The sequence below is a fragment of the Apodemus sylvaticus genome, chromosome 19 (genome assembly GCF_947179515.1).
Source record: "Apodemus sylvaticus chromosome 19, mApoSyl1.1, whole genome shotgun sequence".
Lineage (NCBI taxonomy): Eukaryota > Metazoa > Chordata > Mammalia > Rodentia > Muridae > Apodemus > Apodemus sylvaticus.
Genome location: NC_067490.1, coordinates 3351379 through 3369458, shown reverse-complemented (window position 1 = coordinate 3369458; position 18080 = coordinate 3351379). Strand labels below are relative to the sequence as shown.

General features: G+C 53.1%; 1 protein-coding gene across 2 annotated transcripts; it reads right to left on the bottom strand.

Annotated features, from left to right (window-relative positions):
- Positions 1 to 310: 310 nt before the first annotated feature.
- Positions 311 to 14862, bottom strand: Abhd16a (abhydrolase domain containing 16A, phospholipase). Of its 2 annotated transcripts, XM_052163227.1 has the most exons (20): positions 14651 to 14860; positions 13678 to 13734; positions 12989 to 13055; positions 12449 to 12535; positions 9403 to 9488; positions 7572 to 7645; positions 7369 to 7491; positions 4511 to 4625; positions 4322 to 4423; positions 2868 to 2931; positions 2592 to 2641; positions 2223 to 2346; positions 1970 to 2074; positions 1719 to 1782; positions 1404 to 1460; positions 1255 to 1317; positions 1062 to 1138; positions 894 to 992; positions 758 to 804; positions 311 to 618 (listed from the first exon to the last, which is right to left on the bottom strand). In XM_052163227.1, the coding sequence occupies exons 1-20, from the start codon at positions 14780 to 14782 to the stop codon at positions 535 to 537; spliced, it is 1677 nt and encodes a 558-aa protein (XP_052019187.1). In that variant the 5' UTR covers positions 14783 to 14860; the 3' UTR covers positions 311 to 534. The 2 variants fall into 2 exon arrangements, with proteins under 2 accessions (XP_052019187.1, XP_052019188.1); XM_052163228.1 differs by lacking the exons at positions 311 to 618; positions 758 to 804; positions 894 to 992 and having other exon boundaries at positions 1404 to 1510; positions 14651 to 14862.
- Positions 14863 to 18080: the final 3218 nt, after the last annotated feature.

Genomic DNA, 18080 nt, shown 5'->3' with positions numbered 1-18080 from the left:
GGGTGGGGTGGGGAAGGAGCTTCAGGAGAGACGCTGAGGAGACAAAACTGTACATGACACGGTACAGTCATAAAGGAGGGCATTCGGACCCGCCCTGTCCCCCAGGCTGCCGCAGAAGGCCAGGGCAAGCAGTGAGAGCCACGGAGCTGTGTGAACACTGGGCACCAGCAGGGAAGGCCTGGATTGGATGGTAGGCCCGGTACATGATGGCCGAGGTGAAGCTAAGCCAGCCTCAGCCTCCGGGGCGTCTGCTCCCCCTGCTGTAGCCACTAGCTGTCTGGACATCTGGAAAATCTCACAATCAGCCAGATTGTAGAAAAAATACCTTTTTATTAATTATTAGGAATAAATCATTCATTTAATGCAGGTGTGTCTGGGGAGAGCTAAGTGCTTGCATGTAGATAGGGAGCTGTGCAGGAGGACGGTGGCCGGGGGTCCCCACTGCCCAGACTGAACAGTAACGTGAAGAGTCACAAAAGCATCCCCTGTGTCTCCTCCTATCTTGTCCTTCCAGAAGAGTCTAAAATGTGGTCCCTAGAGGTGCCAGGGCATCTGGAAGTGCTGGGCTGGGAGCGGAGTGCAGTGTGTGGCCTCAAAGTTGTGTAGATGCTTCCGAGCCTGAGGAGGAAGGCAGGGCAGGTAAGTAGAGGCAGCATCCCCTCAGAACCTGCGCACCTACTCTCCCACCCTAGCATCCCTGCACGGGCTCTGTGAGGCCCTCCACGCAGGCCCTGCCCCTCACCCAACTCCAGCTCACCAGGAACAGCGCCAGCTGCCTCCGTCCATCTGCACTCATGTCCTCCCCTGCGGACAGAGACATGGCCCTCCAATCCTGCACCAGGAACGCCCGTCCTTCCCCTCCTCGGAGCCCTCCACACCCAGCCCCTCCTTACCCACACTCCAGGGAAAATCAGGCCCGTGCTCTGCCTGGTAGGAGCGGAGCACAGACACGCACCAGTCCTCCTCCACCTCCCAGCGGCTGTAAATGGAGGCTGCGGAACAGGAGTGTGTCAGCAGGCTCTAGTTGCCAGGCCCCGCCCACCAGTTTCTGGATCCCTCACCTTCCTCGAGCTGGGAGGAGGCCTCCAGCCACTGCCGCACAGCTCTGAGCCCCTCCTCCGCCATCACACGAGGGTACCTTGGGAGGAGCACAGGCAGAATGGGACACAACAGAACCAATTCACACCTCAGCGCCCAACCCCCACTGTCGCCATGCTGTGTGAGTACTGAGGTGTGTCTCTTCCCAGAGCTCACCGGAACTGCAGGAGCTTCAGCAGGAGGTCATTGCCTCTGTTGGACATGATGTCCTCAGGAACCCTGGGGGAGACAAGAGTTAACCGCGGTTGGCGGAAGCTGGGTCCACAGTGGACAGAGGTGAGAGAAGGCAGAGCCCAGGCACTCACGTGGTGGTGATGATCTCGTCCTTGGTTCTCCGGACCAGCAGCACCGGGCCCTGGAACCTTCAGAACAGAGCAGCAGGGAGGGAGAGCTCAGACAGAGCCGGCCACAGCTGAGGCAGGAGTAACAGATTTAAGAAGGGCACAGGCTCAGTCTGGCCCTGGGAGCCAGGCTTAACCCTTCATTGCCAGATCAGAAGTGAGTAAACTCAGGGTCTCCTAGACCCAGGAAGGGTTGGGCCAGCTTGGGCCAGTGGCCGCTTGCAGACACTTTCCCCTTTAGCACACCTGAGCACCCCAGGGCGCTGCGGCCACCCTCACCTGCACAGCTGCTCCGAGTTGTTAAGGTTGAGATGCTGCCTCACAGTCCTGGTCACCAGGGCTCCTACAATGGACACCGTAAAGGACAGGGAGATGAAGAGCCTGCCTGACACACAGGTCCCCACTGTCCACCGGGCAGGGAAGACCTGCTCAGCAATGGTGGCCTCTCTCCCCGCAGCTGACAGCACCCAGGCAGAAGAGGCCGTGCTGCCACCCTCCCCAGGGAGAGCCAGCATGGGAGCCTCACTCACGCCAGCTGTCCGGCATGACCTTCAAGGCCAAGGGCACCAAGTCATCGAAGGAGGCATCCAGGATAACAGCACTAATGTCTGGGTAGGACATGGCTGCCCACGTGGCTAGTAGCAGAACAAGAAATAGGATTGGGTCCCTTCATGTAGGCGTTATCTACTTCCAACCTCTCTAAAAGACTCCATCCACCCCTCCTTGGAAGCCACAACGCTGTGCCCGTATCTACTGGGCAGGGGTGAGCAGGGAGGCAGGTACCAGTGAAGCCTCCAATGGACCAGGCGTAGATGACAATGTCCTGGGGCTGGAAGCCCAGGCGGTGGATGGCAAACTGAAGCACCACGTCCATGGCATTGGCCTCGTTCTGTGGGAATGGTACCCCCTGCAGGGAGACGGGCAGAAGCAGGAGAGTCAGCCACAGAGAGCTCACCTAGTGTGGATCCTTCTTGCAGCCACCCTGTAACACAGAGATCATGTGACCCATTGTGTCCCCGACTGCCGCGGGAGGAGGGGCTGCAGCTCCCCAGCACCCAGGTCACAGGTATGTGAAGGCCTTCCCATGGCTGAGCAGAGGAAGACAGATGCACAGGATTCTGGGAAATGACAAGTCTTCAGAGAGGGTCTCACCGTGCTTCCAGCAAAGCCTGGATGATTCCAGCCCAGGACAGAATAGCCAGCTGTAACACAGGGAGGCGGGAGGGGAGTCATGGGACTGTGCTGGGGCAGGGGGACAAGTATGCTTAACACAGGCACCCCAGGGAAGGATGCAAAGTTAACAGGCCGGAGTGGACATTCCCTGAGAAGTGAAAGACTTGGCCCTCACCCTGGGCAGCAGGAGGTCAGTGTAGGAGGGGACACATTCAGGTCAAAGGCTGCGATGAAAGGCGCGAGCCATGTGCCTACCTTCTAGGGGCGTGGAGACACAGCCCACCTCATAGAATCCCGCATTCCCCTCACAGCAGATCACCTGGGGAGCAAGCAGAGGAGGGCTGGGAGAGAGCTGGGCTGGGGCAGTCGGTACAACAAGGGGCAACGGTGCTGTGCAGCGGGGCCTCAGGCCGCCAGCACAGTGGCCGCTTTCCCTGAGATGCCACCAGGAGACCTCTAATAGGATGGGATGAGGGGGCTTGGGGACAGCTGGGGTGGAACCCAGAGCCCATGTTCACGGGTCTGGGCTCTTCTAGGTGTGCAGACACTGCTCTTTCTCACTGCCCTCTATGGTGCTCTGTGCTGGGAATGGTGGCGGACGGCAGAAGCCGAAGCAGAAGCCAGCCCCCTGGCCGCCTGTGCAGTGCTGTCCCAGGCTAGAGTCGCCTTAGGGGCCCAGCTGCTCAGCACTGCTACTCAGCTGTGAGAGCACCAATGGCCACTCAGTGGACAACCCCATCTGCAGAGCGCACAGACAGGCCCACCTCACAGGCTGGCCTTGCATGTGTCAATGCTAGTTCTGTTCTTTTGAGGCCAGGTCTCGCTAGGTGGTTCAAAGTGGGCTGAAACCCAGAATCTTGCCTTGGCCTCCTGCATCACCATCCTGTCTACCATCTGCTGCTGTAGGACAGGTCCTGTTTCTCCTGGGCAGGCCTTGAACTCAGGATGTGAGAGCACCTGAACCATCAGAGCCTCTGCCTCTGGGAGGCCAGGGGCACCATGCCTGACTTTATGTGCGCTTCCTCCACCCCTCCTCAACTCTGGTGCCGAACACCTGTCGGGCTGCACGTGCTATGGTGACATCCCAGTTCGCTAAGATGTTCTCGTCTTTAAACTTTTACTACATTTTTGAGACACAGGCTGACTGTGTGTTTGTGATCCACAGCACATGTGTGGCAGTGAGAAGGACACCTCCACTGTCACCCCTCACCTCCGACTTCAAGGCAGGGTCTTTATGGTGCATGGTTGGCAGAGTGCCCAGGAGTCCCCTGCCTCCTCCCACAGGAGTGCTGGACGACGGGGGCCGCCATGCCAGGCTTTACACAGGTTCTCAAGATCAGAACTCGGGTCCCCTCACCTGCGCGGTGAGTACTGCACCTCCTCACTATCTACCTGGCCCTGGCCCTGGACTTCTGATCCTCTTCTCTGCACTCCTGGGTGCTGGGATTACAGGTACACAATCCAGTTCTCAGTGCGTATGGGGCTGGGGATGAAAGCCAGGGCTTCATGCATACTCACAGCAAGTCCTCTACCACCTAAGCTATGCCCCCCCTCCACACTTCCCTCTCAGCTTTCCTATGAGGAGGTCCTTGGCTGGAGCTGGAAAATGACATTATTAACTGTGATTCCACAGGAAAGGTTCTGTAGCACTGGGGCCCAGAGTCTTTACTGCCGCCCACCACCCCCTTTGGCTCCCTGCCCTCTCTCACCAGCTTCTGCCCCTGGGGCTCAGCTGTCCCCCGCCGGTCCACAAACATGGTGTCAATCTCATTCCCATCACAGGCGAGCAGTTTTGCACGGCGCCCATTACACTGAGCAAGAGAGATGCAAAGACCTGGTCACGAGGGGCAGGGGCCACATCCCTCAGAAGATGAGGCCAGCAGCCAGTAGGGGCTCACCTCTTCCACCAGTCGGGCCTGGCCCTGTAGCAACACAGGCATGAGGGCCTTCTGGAGCAGGTACACGGAGCCTGGGTACAGCATCCGGCGCCCCAAGGTGTGCGCCACCAGATAGCTGTGGGAACACGGGTTAGTGAATCCTAGCCCAAGCAGGGTCCAGGGCTTCATCTCAGCCCTTGCATTCTGGTCCTCTCAGCGCTCAGTGAGCACGGTGAGCCTGGCACCCCCTTGGTTTGAGCCCAGCACTATAAAAGCAAACCCAAACCATTTTCTGGCCGGGCAGTGGTAGTGTATGCCTGTAATCCCAGCACTTAGGAGGCAGAGGCAGGCAGATTTCTGAGTTCGAGGCCAGCCTGGTCTACAGAGTGAGTTCCAGGACAGCCAGGGCTACACAGAGAAACCCTGTCTCAAAAAGCCAAAAACAACCCCCCCCCAAAAAAAAAACCCGTTTTCTATTGTACAATATGATTACACAGCTCCTCCTCGACCTACCAAGGGGTCATGGCCCGAAAAAACTGTCAGGAGGAGGAAATGCCAGGCTGCAAATGACCTGACCCCATAACCTGCAGGAGGAGCCCTCCTGCTGGCCGGGCCGTGGCTCACAACCCCTGCCTGGCACGGGGCACAGAGCTGCACATTGCTAGGCCAGGGAAAGAATCCAAAACTCAAACTATACCAAATTAGGGACTGCTTGGATATAATTCTGAGAGTTTTATCAGATAATTTCTAGGTACAATAAATAAATGCAGCTATTAAAATATTCTGTTAATGCATTTAGTGTGCACAAAAATCCCCAGCACCACTAACAACAAAATCATGGTTTGCAACTCACTAAAGTGACTTCCAGACTAACAGAACCGGGCATAAGAGCACACACCTGCACTCTCAGCTCCTGGGAGCATTAGGAGCTCAGGGCCAGCCTTAGCTACACCATGCATTTACGACTAGCCTGGACTATATGAGGGCATATCTCAAAAAACAAAAAACTTAGGAACAGGTCAAGATGTGTTGGGGTTGGCCTTGTGTGCTCTGTCCGGAGATCAGGCTGCAGTGTAGACACGACAGAGAGTCACTGCTTGTGCTGTGAGACAATCTCTGCAGTCTCTGGGTAATAAAAGGCTGGTGCCTGTGACCTTGATAGAGGAAGATGGGGCCTCAGGCAGGGAGCACGAGGGGGGCAGAGGAGATCGCCATGGGGCAGGCTGGACTGTGAGCACATGGCCAAGAGAGGCTGGTCCTGAGGACACACACAGAACACAACAAGCACAGCTAGACACACTTGGCAAGTAATGGGGCATTTATGTGGTCATTATAGTCTAGCCTACTTACAACTTGTTAATAAAAATACCAGGTTTCGGTATCTTCTATTCAGGACCAATACAGGGAAGAGTGGAACAAAAACAAAAACCCACCCATAAAAATACTTCTATGGGCTGGAGAGATGGCTCAGCGGTTAAGAGCACTGACTGCTCTTCCAGAGGTCCTGAGTTCAAATCCCAGCAACCACATGGTGGCTCACAACCATCTATCTGTATTGGGATCTGACTCCCTCTTATGGAGTGTCAGAAGATAGCTACAGTGTACTTACATATAACAAATAAATAAATCTTTAAAAAACACAACTTCTATAAAGATCTGTAGCCTGAAAGATACCAAACTGGTTACACTCTGGTCAGGCAGAGACGTGGCTGCTATGTTCATGGTGACAGTGCCGACCACATCAGAGCTGTCCAAGGAGCTCAGCAGATATTTCCTGAGTGTGTGAGCTCCCACGGAAAGGTCAGATGAGGCATTGCTGCAGACAGCTGCTCAGCCACTAGGCTGTGTCCCGGCACCACACTGCACCACACACTGTGCTGCCCTGCCAGCACGCCCTCAGAAACCTCGTCTGCTTTCTCTTTGGACCAATCCAGGCCATCGATAGCCGGAGCTAAGTCAAACCGTTCCTTGGTGCTCTAGAACCTGCTGCTCAGTCCCAGCAGCTGCTGCAGTGTGCTACACTCAGCAGGGTGAGTACTCGGCAGGGACAGATGGGCGTCTGAGTCTAAGGCCGGTCTGACACCATCAGCACCCACGACTGAGTTTGCTGGCTAGCAGGCAGATAAAAAACAGTAGCTGTGGTGGATTGAACGGGAATGACTGCCCCCCCCCCCCCCGTCCCCCAAAGAGTGGCACTATTAGGAAGTATGGCCTTGTTGGAGGAAGAACATCACTGTGGGTGGCTTTAGGTTTGATATGCTTACGCTGTGCCCAGTGTGGCTCACAGTCGCCTCCTGCTGCCCGCGGATTGAGATGCAGAGCTCTCAGCTCCTTCTCCAGCACCATGGCTGCCTGCACGCTGCCAGGCCTCTACCATGATGATGGACTGAAGCTCTGAAACTAAGCCAGCCCCAGTGAAATGTTGTCCTCTGTAGGAGCTGTTATAGTCATGGCGTCTCTTCACAGCAATGAAACCCTAAGACACAGCCATCCCCAGTGTTACCAGTTCGTCTCCTCAACAATCCCAGTGAGGCAGCTAATCAGATAGACAAACTGAGGCACAGTGGAGGCCGAGGTGGGATGTCAAGGAGCCATGAGCCAGGACTAGAACCTGCGCAGTAACAGCCAGGGCCTTCTCTCCACTACAGCACCTCTTACTCCTGAGAGACGCCGAGAGGTTGGCAGCAGCAGCCCACTGGCACTCTGGTTCTCCACGGGCTCCCCGAGGCCTGGGCCTCACAGAGCCTTTCCCCACAGGAGACACAGAGCAAACAGCACTAGGCCCCACAAGCAGAGCTGCTCTGCATCCAAGTGCGTAGTCCAGGGGCCTTGGTGTGTGTCCTTCACCCCAGCTGGCCTCCCACACCCCAGTTTCCTACCTGGTGATCTGACAGGGCAGCTTCTTGACCCTGTTGAGAAACGTGTCTGCTGTTCCACGGTGCAGAGGCTCTGGACGAAGCAGGGCCACACCCCTGCGGGAAGGGCCACCCCGGGACCCCTTCCTGAGGGGAAGGAAAAAGTCAGGAGCAGTAGGCCTGGGACTGGGGCGGGGGTAAGATGATGACAAGGAAGGGGGCCTCACCGGCTGCTGGGCTCCTCCCAGTGGAAGTCGACTGGCCAGCTCCTGAAGTCGAAGTTATAGTTGGCCAGCTGCCTCTGTGAACAGAGAGGGGACAAAGGAACGGAGAGCTGGGGGGAGGCCCAGCCATCTACCCTTAACACCTGCACTGTGCGGGATGCCCCCACGTCACAGGGAGACCCAGTGGCTGTCACTCTAAGTGGAAAGGTGACTATGACCACAATATTGGTACAGGCAGCTGTTCCCGCCACTGGCTCACCTGCCCAGAACTCTTACCCCTGCCTTCCTGAAAACCTAAAGCTGCGGTGGACGCTTCAACAGCATGCTCAGTGCCACCAAGAAGCTGTTAGAAAGTCAGGCCGGCAGCAGATGCCTACCAATCCCGCCATTCAGAAGCAGAGGCAGGACTGCAAGTTGGGGCCAGCCTGGGATACACAGTGAAATTGAAGGCTAGCCTGGGACATGGCGTGAGATCCTATTTCCAGGACAGGCCATTGTAGCATATACTGAGACCTTCCCCAGGAGGCAAGAGGATCACCAGAAACATCAGGTAAGCTTGGGCTGCACTGCATGACCCTGTCTTGGAAACAAAAACCAAACCAAACAACAACAAAAAAATTCAAAATGCAGAAATGTCTAAGGTTGATTCACCCCAAGAGTGATGTTTCAGTGTAAAGATGGGGGAGGGGCGGGCTGCTGGCTGGCTATATTACCTCCACACCTGGTCTACAGAGAGTTTCAGGACAGACAGGGCTATACCGACAAACCATGACTTGGGGGAAAAAGGAAGGAAGGAAGGAAGGAAGGAAGGAAGGAAGGAAGGAAGGAAGGAAGGAAGGAAGGAAGGAACCCCCCCAGCAGACCAAACTGATGGTCCCATGACTGAGAGGCAGGCATTCATGCACACAGTAGGTTCTTTTCCTCTCTTACAGTCCTGTGTGCATAGCCACCTCCCTCCCCGTCGTCACAGCATCCGGGCCAGGGCTACCGTGTGAGCCATCTGGGCCTGTGTCTTCATACGGCACTGGCACATGCTGTGGGCGGTAGGTAGGGCTGCATCTTCACAGTCCACTGTCCTCCCCACACCCAGAGCTCCAAGTTCTCTATTTTGAGAATTATTTATTTTTTTGCCACAGAAATGCTTTTGGCATTTTCAAAAATAACCCGCCTAAGAAAGAGCAACAGGGAAAAAAAAAAAAAAAAAAAAACCTAGAAATGTAAATGACAAAACGAAATGAAACGGAAAGGCACATTTCAGCCGGGCGCGCCTCGAGCCTGTGCCCAGCTCTGCCCTAGGCCACTGCCTCACTCTGAGGCAGGTCTCTTAGCCTCTTTCCTCTTCCCACAGATGTAAAATTGGGGGTCATTACACCACCTCTCTTGGTGAGAGGGCTGCGCGCGCAGTGTACTGACAAAGCCCTGTAAACGGCTGGCCATGCAGCACGACCACAGTGCAGCCATGGTGAGCCCGTCTGTTTGGTCCCCTCACACCAGGAAGGAGCTTTATGAGGCCTGGCACAGCTTGAGGGACGCGTCCTGCTGGCAGCCTCTGCTGCCGGGCACAGGTGGGATGTACCTGCCCATCTTTTCCACCCTCAAACAAAGCCAGTGTGGTGGCAGAAGTGTGCAAAGAAGTGAGGACAGAGGCTTCTCTTCTCAAGACTGCAGATGCTTCTGTGTGTGTATAATTCTTGAGCAGGCAGTGGAGAAGGAGAGGGATGGCCTAGCAAAGTCTCCATTAGAAACAGGAAGGACAGCTCACTCAGAGACGCACAGAAGCCGCTGCCTGGAGCTCTGGAGCAGGACTCACACGGCGCCTCCCAGAACCTCTCACCTTGTTTTCTGCAGACTGGTTCCTATGTGTGGCTTCCAAGATGGTGATGAACTGCCGGTACTGGGGGTTGGTCCAGCGGCCAATGCCTGCAGAGAGAAAACTATCAGGTAAACTGGGGATTCAGATGCCTAGGAATTAAGAGAAGAGCAGGAGACCCTGGAGGGAGGAGGAGGAGTCAGGGCCTCTTCTACAGGAAACACAACTTCTCTTTCCTGCACAGAGCAACTGGCTGCTAGAGTCTTCTTCTGAGTCTCAGGTTTATTGTTTTAATTAGCATTATTGTCGTTATTACACTGTGTGTGTGTGTGTGTGTGCATGTGAGTGTGGGCGTACAAGTGCCACAGCAGGAATGTGGAGATCAGGGGACAACTTCAAGAGTCAGTTCTTGTGCTGGAGAGATGGTTCAGTGGTTAAGAGCACTGACTGCTCTTCCAGAGGACCTGAGTTCAATTCCCAGTAATCATATGATGGCTCAGAACCATCTGTAATGAGATCTGAGCCCTCTTCCTGTGCGTCTGAAGACAGCTACAGTGTACTCATAAATAAACCTTAAAAAAAGTCAGCTCTCTATTCTCACTGTGGGACCTTGGAGGGACAGAGCTCGGTCACCACGTTTGTGCAGCAAGCATGTTCACCTGCTCGGCTGTTTGCTGTGCGTTGCTGTTTTTGTCTGGAATTGGGTCTTGCTGTGTAACTCTAGCTGGCCTGGAGCTCGTTATGTCATGAAGTCTGGCCCCAGAGTCACCTGCTTTAATCTCCCACAGCCGAGATCGCAGGCGTGCACACCACACCCCACACTGCTTCAGTTATTTCTTTTTTGTCTTTGGAACAGTGTTTTACTCTGTGGCCCAGCCTGGCCTGCGATTCATTATCCAGGCTAGGATGGCCCAGAACTCTCAGCAATTCTCTAGCTTCAGCCTCGCTAGGGTTGGTGGCCTGACAGTTTCTTTTTTGTGAGCTAGCAGGTCTCTTACCTTGCAGATCATCTCCCCCTTGTTAAAACAGTCTGCAACCTTACTAGTGCCCTGCTAACAGTGGGCCTCCTTCCTGTCCGCTTCAGGCGTGGAGAGCTGGCTTTCTGCTCCCACCCCTGCCCCTGGTGCTGACCCTGGTGTCAGGACTGACGCCTCTCTTCTCTTCACTCTCCTCACAAACCAGCAAACAGATGAGAGTAAGGCTACAAGGGAGACAATTGGGACCTCCGAGTGTCAGCGCAAAACTGCAAGAAGGAAGCAAGCAAACGAGCGAGCGAGCGAGCTGAGGGTCTCACGCGGGTGCTCATGTCTACTGCAAAATAGGAACGTAGCAGAGTGAGGATGGGTCCAAGGGCCTGCTGTCCACAGACAACATACGGTGAAAAACACAAATGAGGAGCTGTAGAGATGGCTCTTGCAGAGGACACAGGTTCAGTTCCTAGTGTCTACACCTGTTGGCTCACAAATGCCGACAACTCTGCTTCCAGGCTATGCAATGTCCACCAGCCTCTGAGGCAGTCTGCATACGAGATACACAAAAGCAAATTCAGGGACGGACACGGACACACACACACACACACACTCACACTCACATTCACACACACAGAGACCTCTACACACATTAATTAAAAAAAAAAAAAAAAAGAATCTGGCCAGCTCCTGTAACCAGGCAAGACTGCCAATGGAGAGAGTGGCAGGACCAACCAGTCACAAAACCTTTGACCTACAATTTGTCCCGCCTACAAGATATGCGGGCGTGAAGATGTAATTGAGGGAAAGGCCAACCAATGACTGTTCCAATCTGAGACCCAACCAAGAGAGGGAGCCCACCCCTGACAATGTTAAAGACACTCTGCTGTGCTTGCAGACAGGAGCCTAGCATAGCTGTCATCAGAGAGTCCTCAGCCAGCAGCTGGTGCAACAGACGCAGAGACCCACAGCCAAGCATCACATGGAGCTTGGGAATCCTGCTGAAGGGGGGAGGAAGGAGTGATGGAGCCAGAAGGGTCGAGGATACCAAGAGAAAACCTACAGAAACAGTTAACCTGGGCCCACAGGGGCTCAGAGCCTGAACTGCCAGCCAGAGAGCACGCGTTGGATGGACCTGCGCCCTCTGCACATCAAGTTACAGCGGTGCAGCTGGTCTCCATGTGGGACTTCTAAAGAGTGAGCGGGGGTGGGGGGGCATCTCTAACTACACTACTATCTACCCTTTACATCCTCTCCCCTAACTGGGCTGCCTCATCTAGCCTCAACAGAAGATGCGCCTAGTCTTACTGCAACCTGATATGCCAAGATTGGTCGATACCCACGAGAGTTCTCTCCTGTTCTGAAGAGAAGAGGAGGAGGAGTGGAGGGGGAAGGGAGGGGAGAGGAAAATACTGGGAGGAGAAGAGGGAGGGGAAAGTGTGGATGGGATATAAAGTTAACAACAACAAAGACCAGAGTCATCTCCCGCCAAGGGCATCCCCCGTAGGTAGCTTTTGAGAGACCCACACCCCGCTGTCTTCTGGGTCTCAACACACACACACACACACACACACACACACACACACACACACACACACGGCTCTGTTCTGACCTTCACTTACACACTTATTCACTGACTGAGAGAGAGTCCCACTATTGAGACAGTAGCCCAGGTTGGCCTGGGACTTGTCAACTTCCTGCCTCACTCTAACCCAAGTGCTCAGAGAGTGGACACATGCTCATGTTTCTTTTGAACCTTCTGTAAGTGAAAACTGAATGCCTTCTACCCAACAGTGCACCTGTGATCTGCACTCCGACGATGCAGTGCCCACAGAGTGGTTACTGTGTGATATCTTTGTGCATAGTAAAGTCTGCAGCCACTGCTGCTGTCTCCAGCCGAGGTTCAGGAGCTGTGTAATGTATTCTTCTTGTTCATGTGCATTGCTGATGCACACATGCAGTGTGGGACGTAAGGCACCTGAGGAAGAGCTCACATCCTGAACTGTTCTCAGTTATTCCCTAGGGCCCAGCCCCAAACTATATCTGCAAAAAGTACTTAATGTTTATCCAGTCAGATACAAACTAGACTCCTCTCTGCCTACCTCGGAGGCAGGCCACCCCTGCCAGTAGTAGCAGCAATGTCCCGGCATAGTGAGAAAAGGGCACCACTTTGGACAAACTCAAGTAACCTGGGAGGGAAGAGGAACAGTTATGAGACTCTCATAGGACCTCTGAGTGGTTCTCCCAGCTTGCCCACAACCTCTTCCCATACTCTGTCTTTGGGTTAGCCATTCTATCAGACCAGCAGTTCTCAATCTGTGTGCTGGGAACCCTTTGGCAAACCCCTATCTCCAAAAACCATTTACATAACAATTCATAACAGTAGCAAAATCACAGTTATCAAGTAGCAAGGAAATGATGCTATGGTCGGGTTGCCACAACATGAGGACCTGTGTTAAAGGGCTGCAGCATTGGGAAGGCTGGGAACAACTACTTAGAGGGAACGCTCCTGGTAGAAGAGGAAGTCCAACACACCATTCTCAGGGGACCCCCCTCTCTCTCTTTGGGGAGTGATTCACTGGCCAGTGACCTGCCCATTTTGACACCCCCCCACACCCTGCCACCTTTGAAAGCACACTGACCTTTCCTGTACAAATAGAAGAAGGCGAAGGGGGAGGAGTAATAAGAGATGGACCAGAAGACTGAAGCCTGCAGCAGAGACAGAGACAGGCAGTCAATACGCCTGTGCACACACACTGTTCTGCCCTGTCCAGGCCTGGGCTCTGACACCAAGCACACAGTAGGGACACAAACATTTGTTGCCTCGTAGTGTGTCAGAGTACAATAATGGAGGCTGACACAATGTCATCACGTTGAAAACACCGGCCTCTCTGTCTACTCAAGTTAATCAAGCCTTCACAGTTGGCCTCACTCAACAGAGTCCTAGGCTTTGTCCCCAAGAGATGTGAAAACATTACCATAGGGACTCTGCCAGGGAGAACAGCTGTCCCTGCAGCCGAAGAGGTTAGTTGCCAGGGAGGACAGGTCACTGGGGACTGCAGGACTTGGAGACCCACAGACAGTCCCAAGGGTAAATATGTTATCCTCAGGGCTCAAGCTGCTCTGTAAAAATCTTATGGTACATAAGGAGCAATTCCCAAGGGAGAATGCCAACTGTATGCACTTGGGATATGCTGGTCTTCCCTGCAAGTTCTGCTGTATGGAGCCCAGAGCACCCCTCACCTCCTGGGGTGCTGCCTTCTCCAGGGTTGGAGAGGAGTTCATGGAGGCAGCCGCTGGGTTCGACTGGCAGAAGCTGGAGCTGACTTACCAGTGCCAGGATGCTGTCGGCATGTTTCTCCAGGGCCCGAGGTTGATAATACGTATCCTGCCAAAACAGATGGCCTGTTAAGGACCTTGCCAATTGACAGGCCCTTCCTCCCTTCCAGAAGCCCTAATGTGTGCCACCTGGTTCTAGCCTCTTTGGCAATTTCTCTTGGGATACACCAGCTTCTATTGAAGCTTCACTCCTCTAGCCTGACGTTTCACCCCTGACCCTAAAAAAAAATCACAGGGTGTTATGCCTGGAAGCTAAAGTGAAAGCAGCATTCGGAAAACCGGTCTTTTTTTTCTTTTTTTTCTTTTTTCCAAAACCCGGATATAGATATGATTGCGTGAATTTGGGGAGAGGAGTAAGATCAAAAATGAGAGAGTCCATGACAGTTCTAAGGGGGAAGAAATAGCATTTGACGTAAGTCGATTTGGGAAGAATGTGGCTACGTGTGGGTACTTCGGAAAGGCTCCTAATCATAATTTGCAACCAATAAAAATAAAAATAATTTGGAGGGCAAACTACCATCCTGAATGCAAGACCCTGGTTTTCAGGCTAGGTTTGGGGGTACAGGGAGCACAAGTGGATACATGACATGTTGAAGTCATCTTTGAAAACGAAGTCAGGTTAAAGAGAAAGTCAACAGAGCCCGGGGGAGAAACTGGGAGTAGGTGAGCAAAGCCGTCAGTGCGCGCAGGGGACTCCAGACTCAACTGGGACCGGCCATGCAGGGTAAAAACAGCAAGCCTGGTGGTGGGCGTGAGGAGGAGTTCCTCCAAAGCGGAGAGAGGCGGCGGCCCGGCCCTGCGTGACTGGGAGGGAGCCGGGAAGCGCCCGCAGGCGGACTGCGCGACCGACCGACCGCCGCTTGACAAGCGGGCTCCCCCGTTTCCCACAGTGGGCGCGCCGGGCGAGCGCAGCCCAGCGCGGCTCGGACCGTACCATGCTCTCCGCCGGGGGGGACTCGACTCACCCAGGAGCTGGACGACGCGGCGGGGACGGCAGTGGGAGTCTCGGGGACGCTGGACGCGGCCCGATCCGTGTCTCTCTCCCGATAGATCTTGTAGAGCCGGGGGCCGAGGACGCAGCTCAGCAGCTTCGCCATAGCCCCGGCTCGGGCCGCTGTCCCTCGGCCTCAGGTCCCCGCCGGCCCCGCCCGTAGCCTCCTGGGCGCTGCGCGCGTGCGTGCGTGCGTGACGTCAGCGCGTACCGGCTCTGCCCCGTGGCGGGGTCCGGCTTGACTCTCTCGCCGCGAGAGGAGTGTTCCGCACAGTTGCAGCCACTCTACAGTCTACAGTTAGTCGGAGCTCGTCTGAATGGCGAGAGTTAATAAAATGAATGCCCCGGCGCGGTTGAAGTTTTTTTGTTTTTTTTTTTAAACTCTCTATCTCTTAATGTCAGCGTGTTCTGGAACGATCGCTGGATGGGAGTAGGAGCATTTGACAAGAACTTCAAGAAAAGAAGCAAGCAGCTGGATATATAGCTCAGGGATAGAACACTTTGCCTAGCATGCAGAGAGCTTTGGGGCACACACACACACACACACACACACAGGCACAGAGAGAGAGAGAGAGAGAGAGAGAGAGAGAGAGAGAGAGAGAGAGAGAGAGAGAGTCGAGTCTAGGGATGTATCCATTAGAAGAAATATCAGGAATCCTATTTTTAAAATATTTTATGTATGTGAGTACACTGTCTCGGTCTTCAGACACACCAGAAGAGGGCATCGGATCTCATTACAGATGGTTGTGAGCCACCATGTGGTTGCTGGGAATTGAACTCAGGACCTCTGGAAGAGCAGTCAGTGCTCTTGACCGCTGAGCCACCTCTCCAGCCCAAGAATCTTATTTATTTATTTTTTAAAAAAAAGTTTTTGAAAGAAGTAATCTAGTCGGGCGGTGGTGGCGCACGCCTGTAATCCCAGCACGTGGGAGGCAGAGGCAGGTGGATTTCTGAGTTCGAGGCCAGCCTGGTCTACAGAGTGAGTTCCAGGACAGCCAGGGCTATACAGAGAAACCCTGTCTCGAAAAAAAAAAAATCAAAAAAGAAAGAAGTAATCTGCCCTGTGTAGTAGTGCATGCCTTTAATCCCAGCACTTGAGAGGCAGAGAGAGATGGGTGTGTTGACAAATGGGTCTCTTGAATGCCAGGCTACCCTAGTCTACATGTGTAGTGAGTTCCAGGCCAGTCAAGGCTATATAGAGAAACCTCAGTCAAAGTGCTAGGGTTGGTGGCTGGAGAGATGGCTTAGTGGTTAAGGGCACTGGCTGCTTTTTGAGAGTTACTGCATACAATTGTCAGCAGCCGCATGGTGGCTTAAAAATCTGATCCCCTCTTCCGGCATACAGATATACATGCAGATGGAATACTCATCTACGTAAAAATAAATCTTTTTTGTTTTTGTTTTGTTTTGTTTTCGAGACAGGGTTTCTCTGTGTAGCCCTGGCTGTCCTGGAACTCACTCTGTAGACCAGGCTGGCCTAGAACTCAGAAAGCTGCCTGCCTCTGCCTCCCAAGTAAAAATAAATCTGAAAAGTGCTAGGATTAAAGGCATGTATCACTAGCACACCAAATCCCCCCCACACACACATTTTAAAATTACATTTGTGTATGTATCCATATATGTACACAGCCTGCATGTCTGTCTGGGGGTTTTGGATTCATGCCTTTGGCAGAGGAGATTTTAAGACAGCCTCCTATTGAGTCTGTCAAGTGGTTGTTAGTGGTCACTCTTATGCAGATCTACAATGAAAGGGACAAGCCAGTAAGCAACACCCTTCCATGGCCTCCTTAGCAACTTCTGCCTCCAGGTTCCTGATCTGCTGGAGCTCTTGGGTTTACTGACGAACTTTGATATGGAAGTGTAAGCTCAATAAACCCTTTCCTCCCCAAGTTGCTTTGGTCGTGGGGTTTCATCACAGCAATAGTAACCCAAAGTTAGACACTTTATTAGGGCTCCCCCCACCCCCAGCTCTTGGTGTTTGTTTGTTTGTTTTCCAAGATGAAGTCTCACTTTGTAGCCCTGGCTGTCCTGGAGCTCACTATGTAGACCAGGCTGGCCTGCCTCTGCCTCTGCCTCCCGAGTGCTGGGGTTAAGTGTGCACACACCACACCTGCTTAGCAAGGGTTTCTATTACCATGGCGGGACACCGTGACCAGAAGTGACTTGAGGAGCTTCATCCTCCACTTCCTATCTCATTCCATCACTGAAGGGAGGGAGTCAGGGCAGGACCCTGGAGGCAGGCGCTGAGGCAGAGGCCAGGGAGGAGTGCTGCTTACTGGCTTGAGTAAGTGCTAGGTCTGCTTTCTTACACCGTAAGGACGACAAGCCCAGGGGTGGTACCGTCCACAGTGTGTGGGAGCCCTCCTGCACCAATTGCCAACCAAGAAAATTCCCGGGCTGGAGAGATGGCTCAGCAGTCAAGAGCACTGACTGCTCTTCCAGAGGTCCTGAGTTCAAATCCTAACAACCACATGGTGGCTCACAACCATCTGTAATGGGATCTGATGCCCTCTTCTGGTCTGTCTAAAGACAGCTACAGTGTGCTTATATATTATTATAAAATCTTTTTGAAAGGTAAGATTTATTTATTTGTTATATGTGAGTACACTGTAGCTGTCTTCAGACACACCAGAAGAGGGCATCTGATCTCATTACGGATGGTTGTGAGCCACCATGTGGTTGCTGGGATTTGAACTCAGGACCTCTGGAAGAGCAGTCAGTGCTCTTAACCACTGAGCCATCTCTCCAGCCCAATAAATAAAATCTTTTAAAAAATTTTTTTGTTTTTCCCACAGTGTCCTTCCATGTAAATTTGACATTGAAAACTCGCCAGGGTTGGTGAGATAAATAAATAAATCTTTAAAAAAAATAAAAGAAAAAGAAAAAATAAGAAAGGAAACTCACCAGCACATCGAGTGTTGTGAAGGTCAAAGGACAATTTAGGGGGCCGGTTCTTTCCTCCCACCATGTGGATCCTGAGGATTGAGCTCCAGTTGCTAATCTGGTTGGCAAAGGCCTTTATCCTTGGAGCCTTCTCACCAGCCAAAGGAAAATAGTTTAATGGCTGGGGATATAACACCGTGGCACATAACTTGCTCTATGTTTGAAATAAATAACTAGCTGCTCATAATGGTGCACACCTGTCAGCTCATACCTTGGGAGGCAGATGATCAAGAGTTCATCTCTAGCTACACAGTGGGTTTGAAGCCAACGGGACAACTTGAAAAACCATCTCAAGCCGGGCAATGGTGGATTAATGGATTAATGCCTGTAATCCCAGCACTTGGGAGGCAGAGGCAGGCAGATTTCTGAGTTTGAGGCCAGCCTGGTCTACAGAGTGAGTTCCAGGACAGCCAGGGCTACACAGAGAAACCCTGTCTCGGAAAATAACCAAAAATCAAAAA

What these genes read in the sequence shown, in the direction of transcription:
- Abhd16a (XM_052163227.1), bottom strand. Translation starts at nt 14,782, where the DNA reads ATGGCGAAGCTGCTGAGCTGCGTCCTCGGCCCCCGGCTCTACAAGATC. An exon ending in AGCCCCAGGGGCAGAAGCTG is followed by an intron (nt 2,932 to 4,321) that starts GTGAGAGAGGGC and finishes CTTGCTCCCCAG; the next exon opens with GTGATCTGCTGTGAGGGGAA. An exon ending in GACGAGATCATCACCACCAC is followed by an intron (nt 1,318 to 1,403) that starts GTGAGTGCCTGG and finishes TGTCTCCCCCAG; the next exon opens with GGTTCCTGAGGACATCATGT.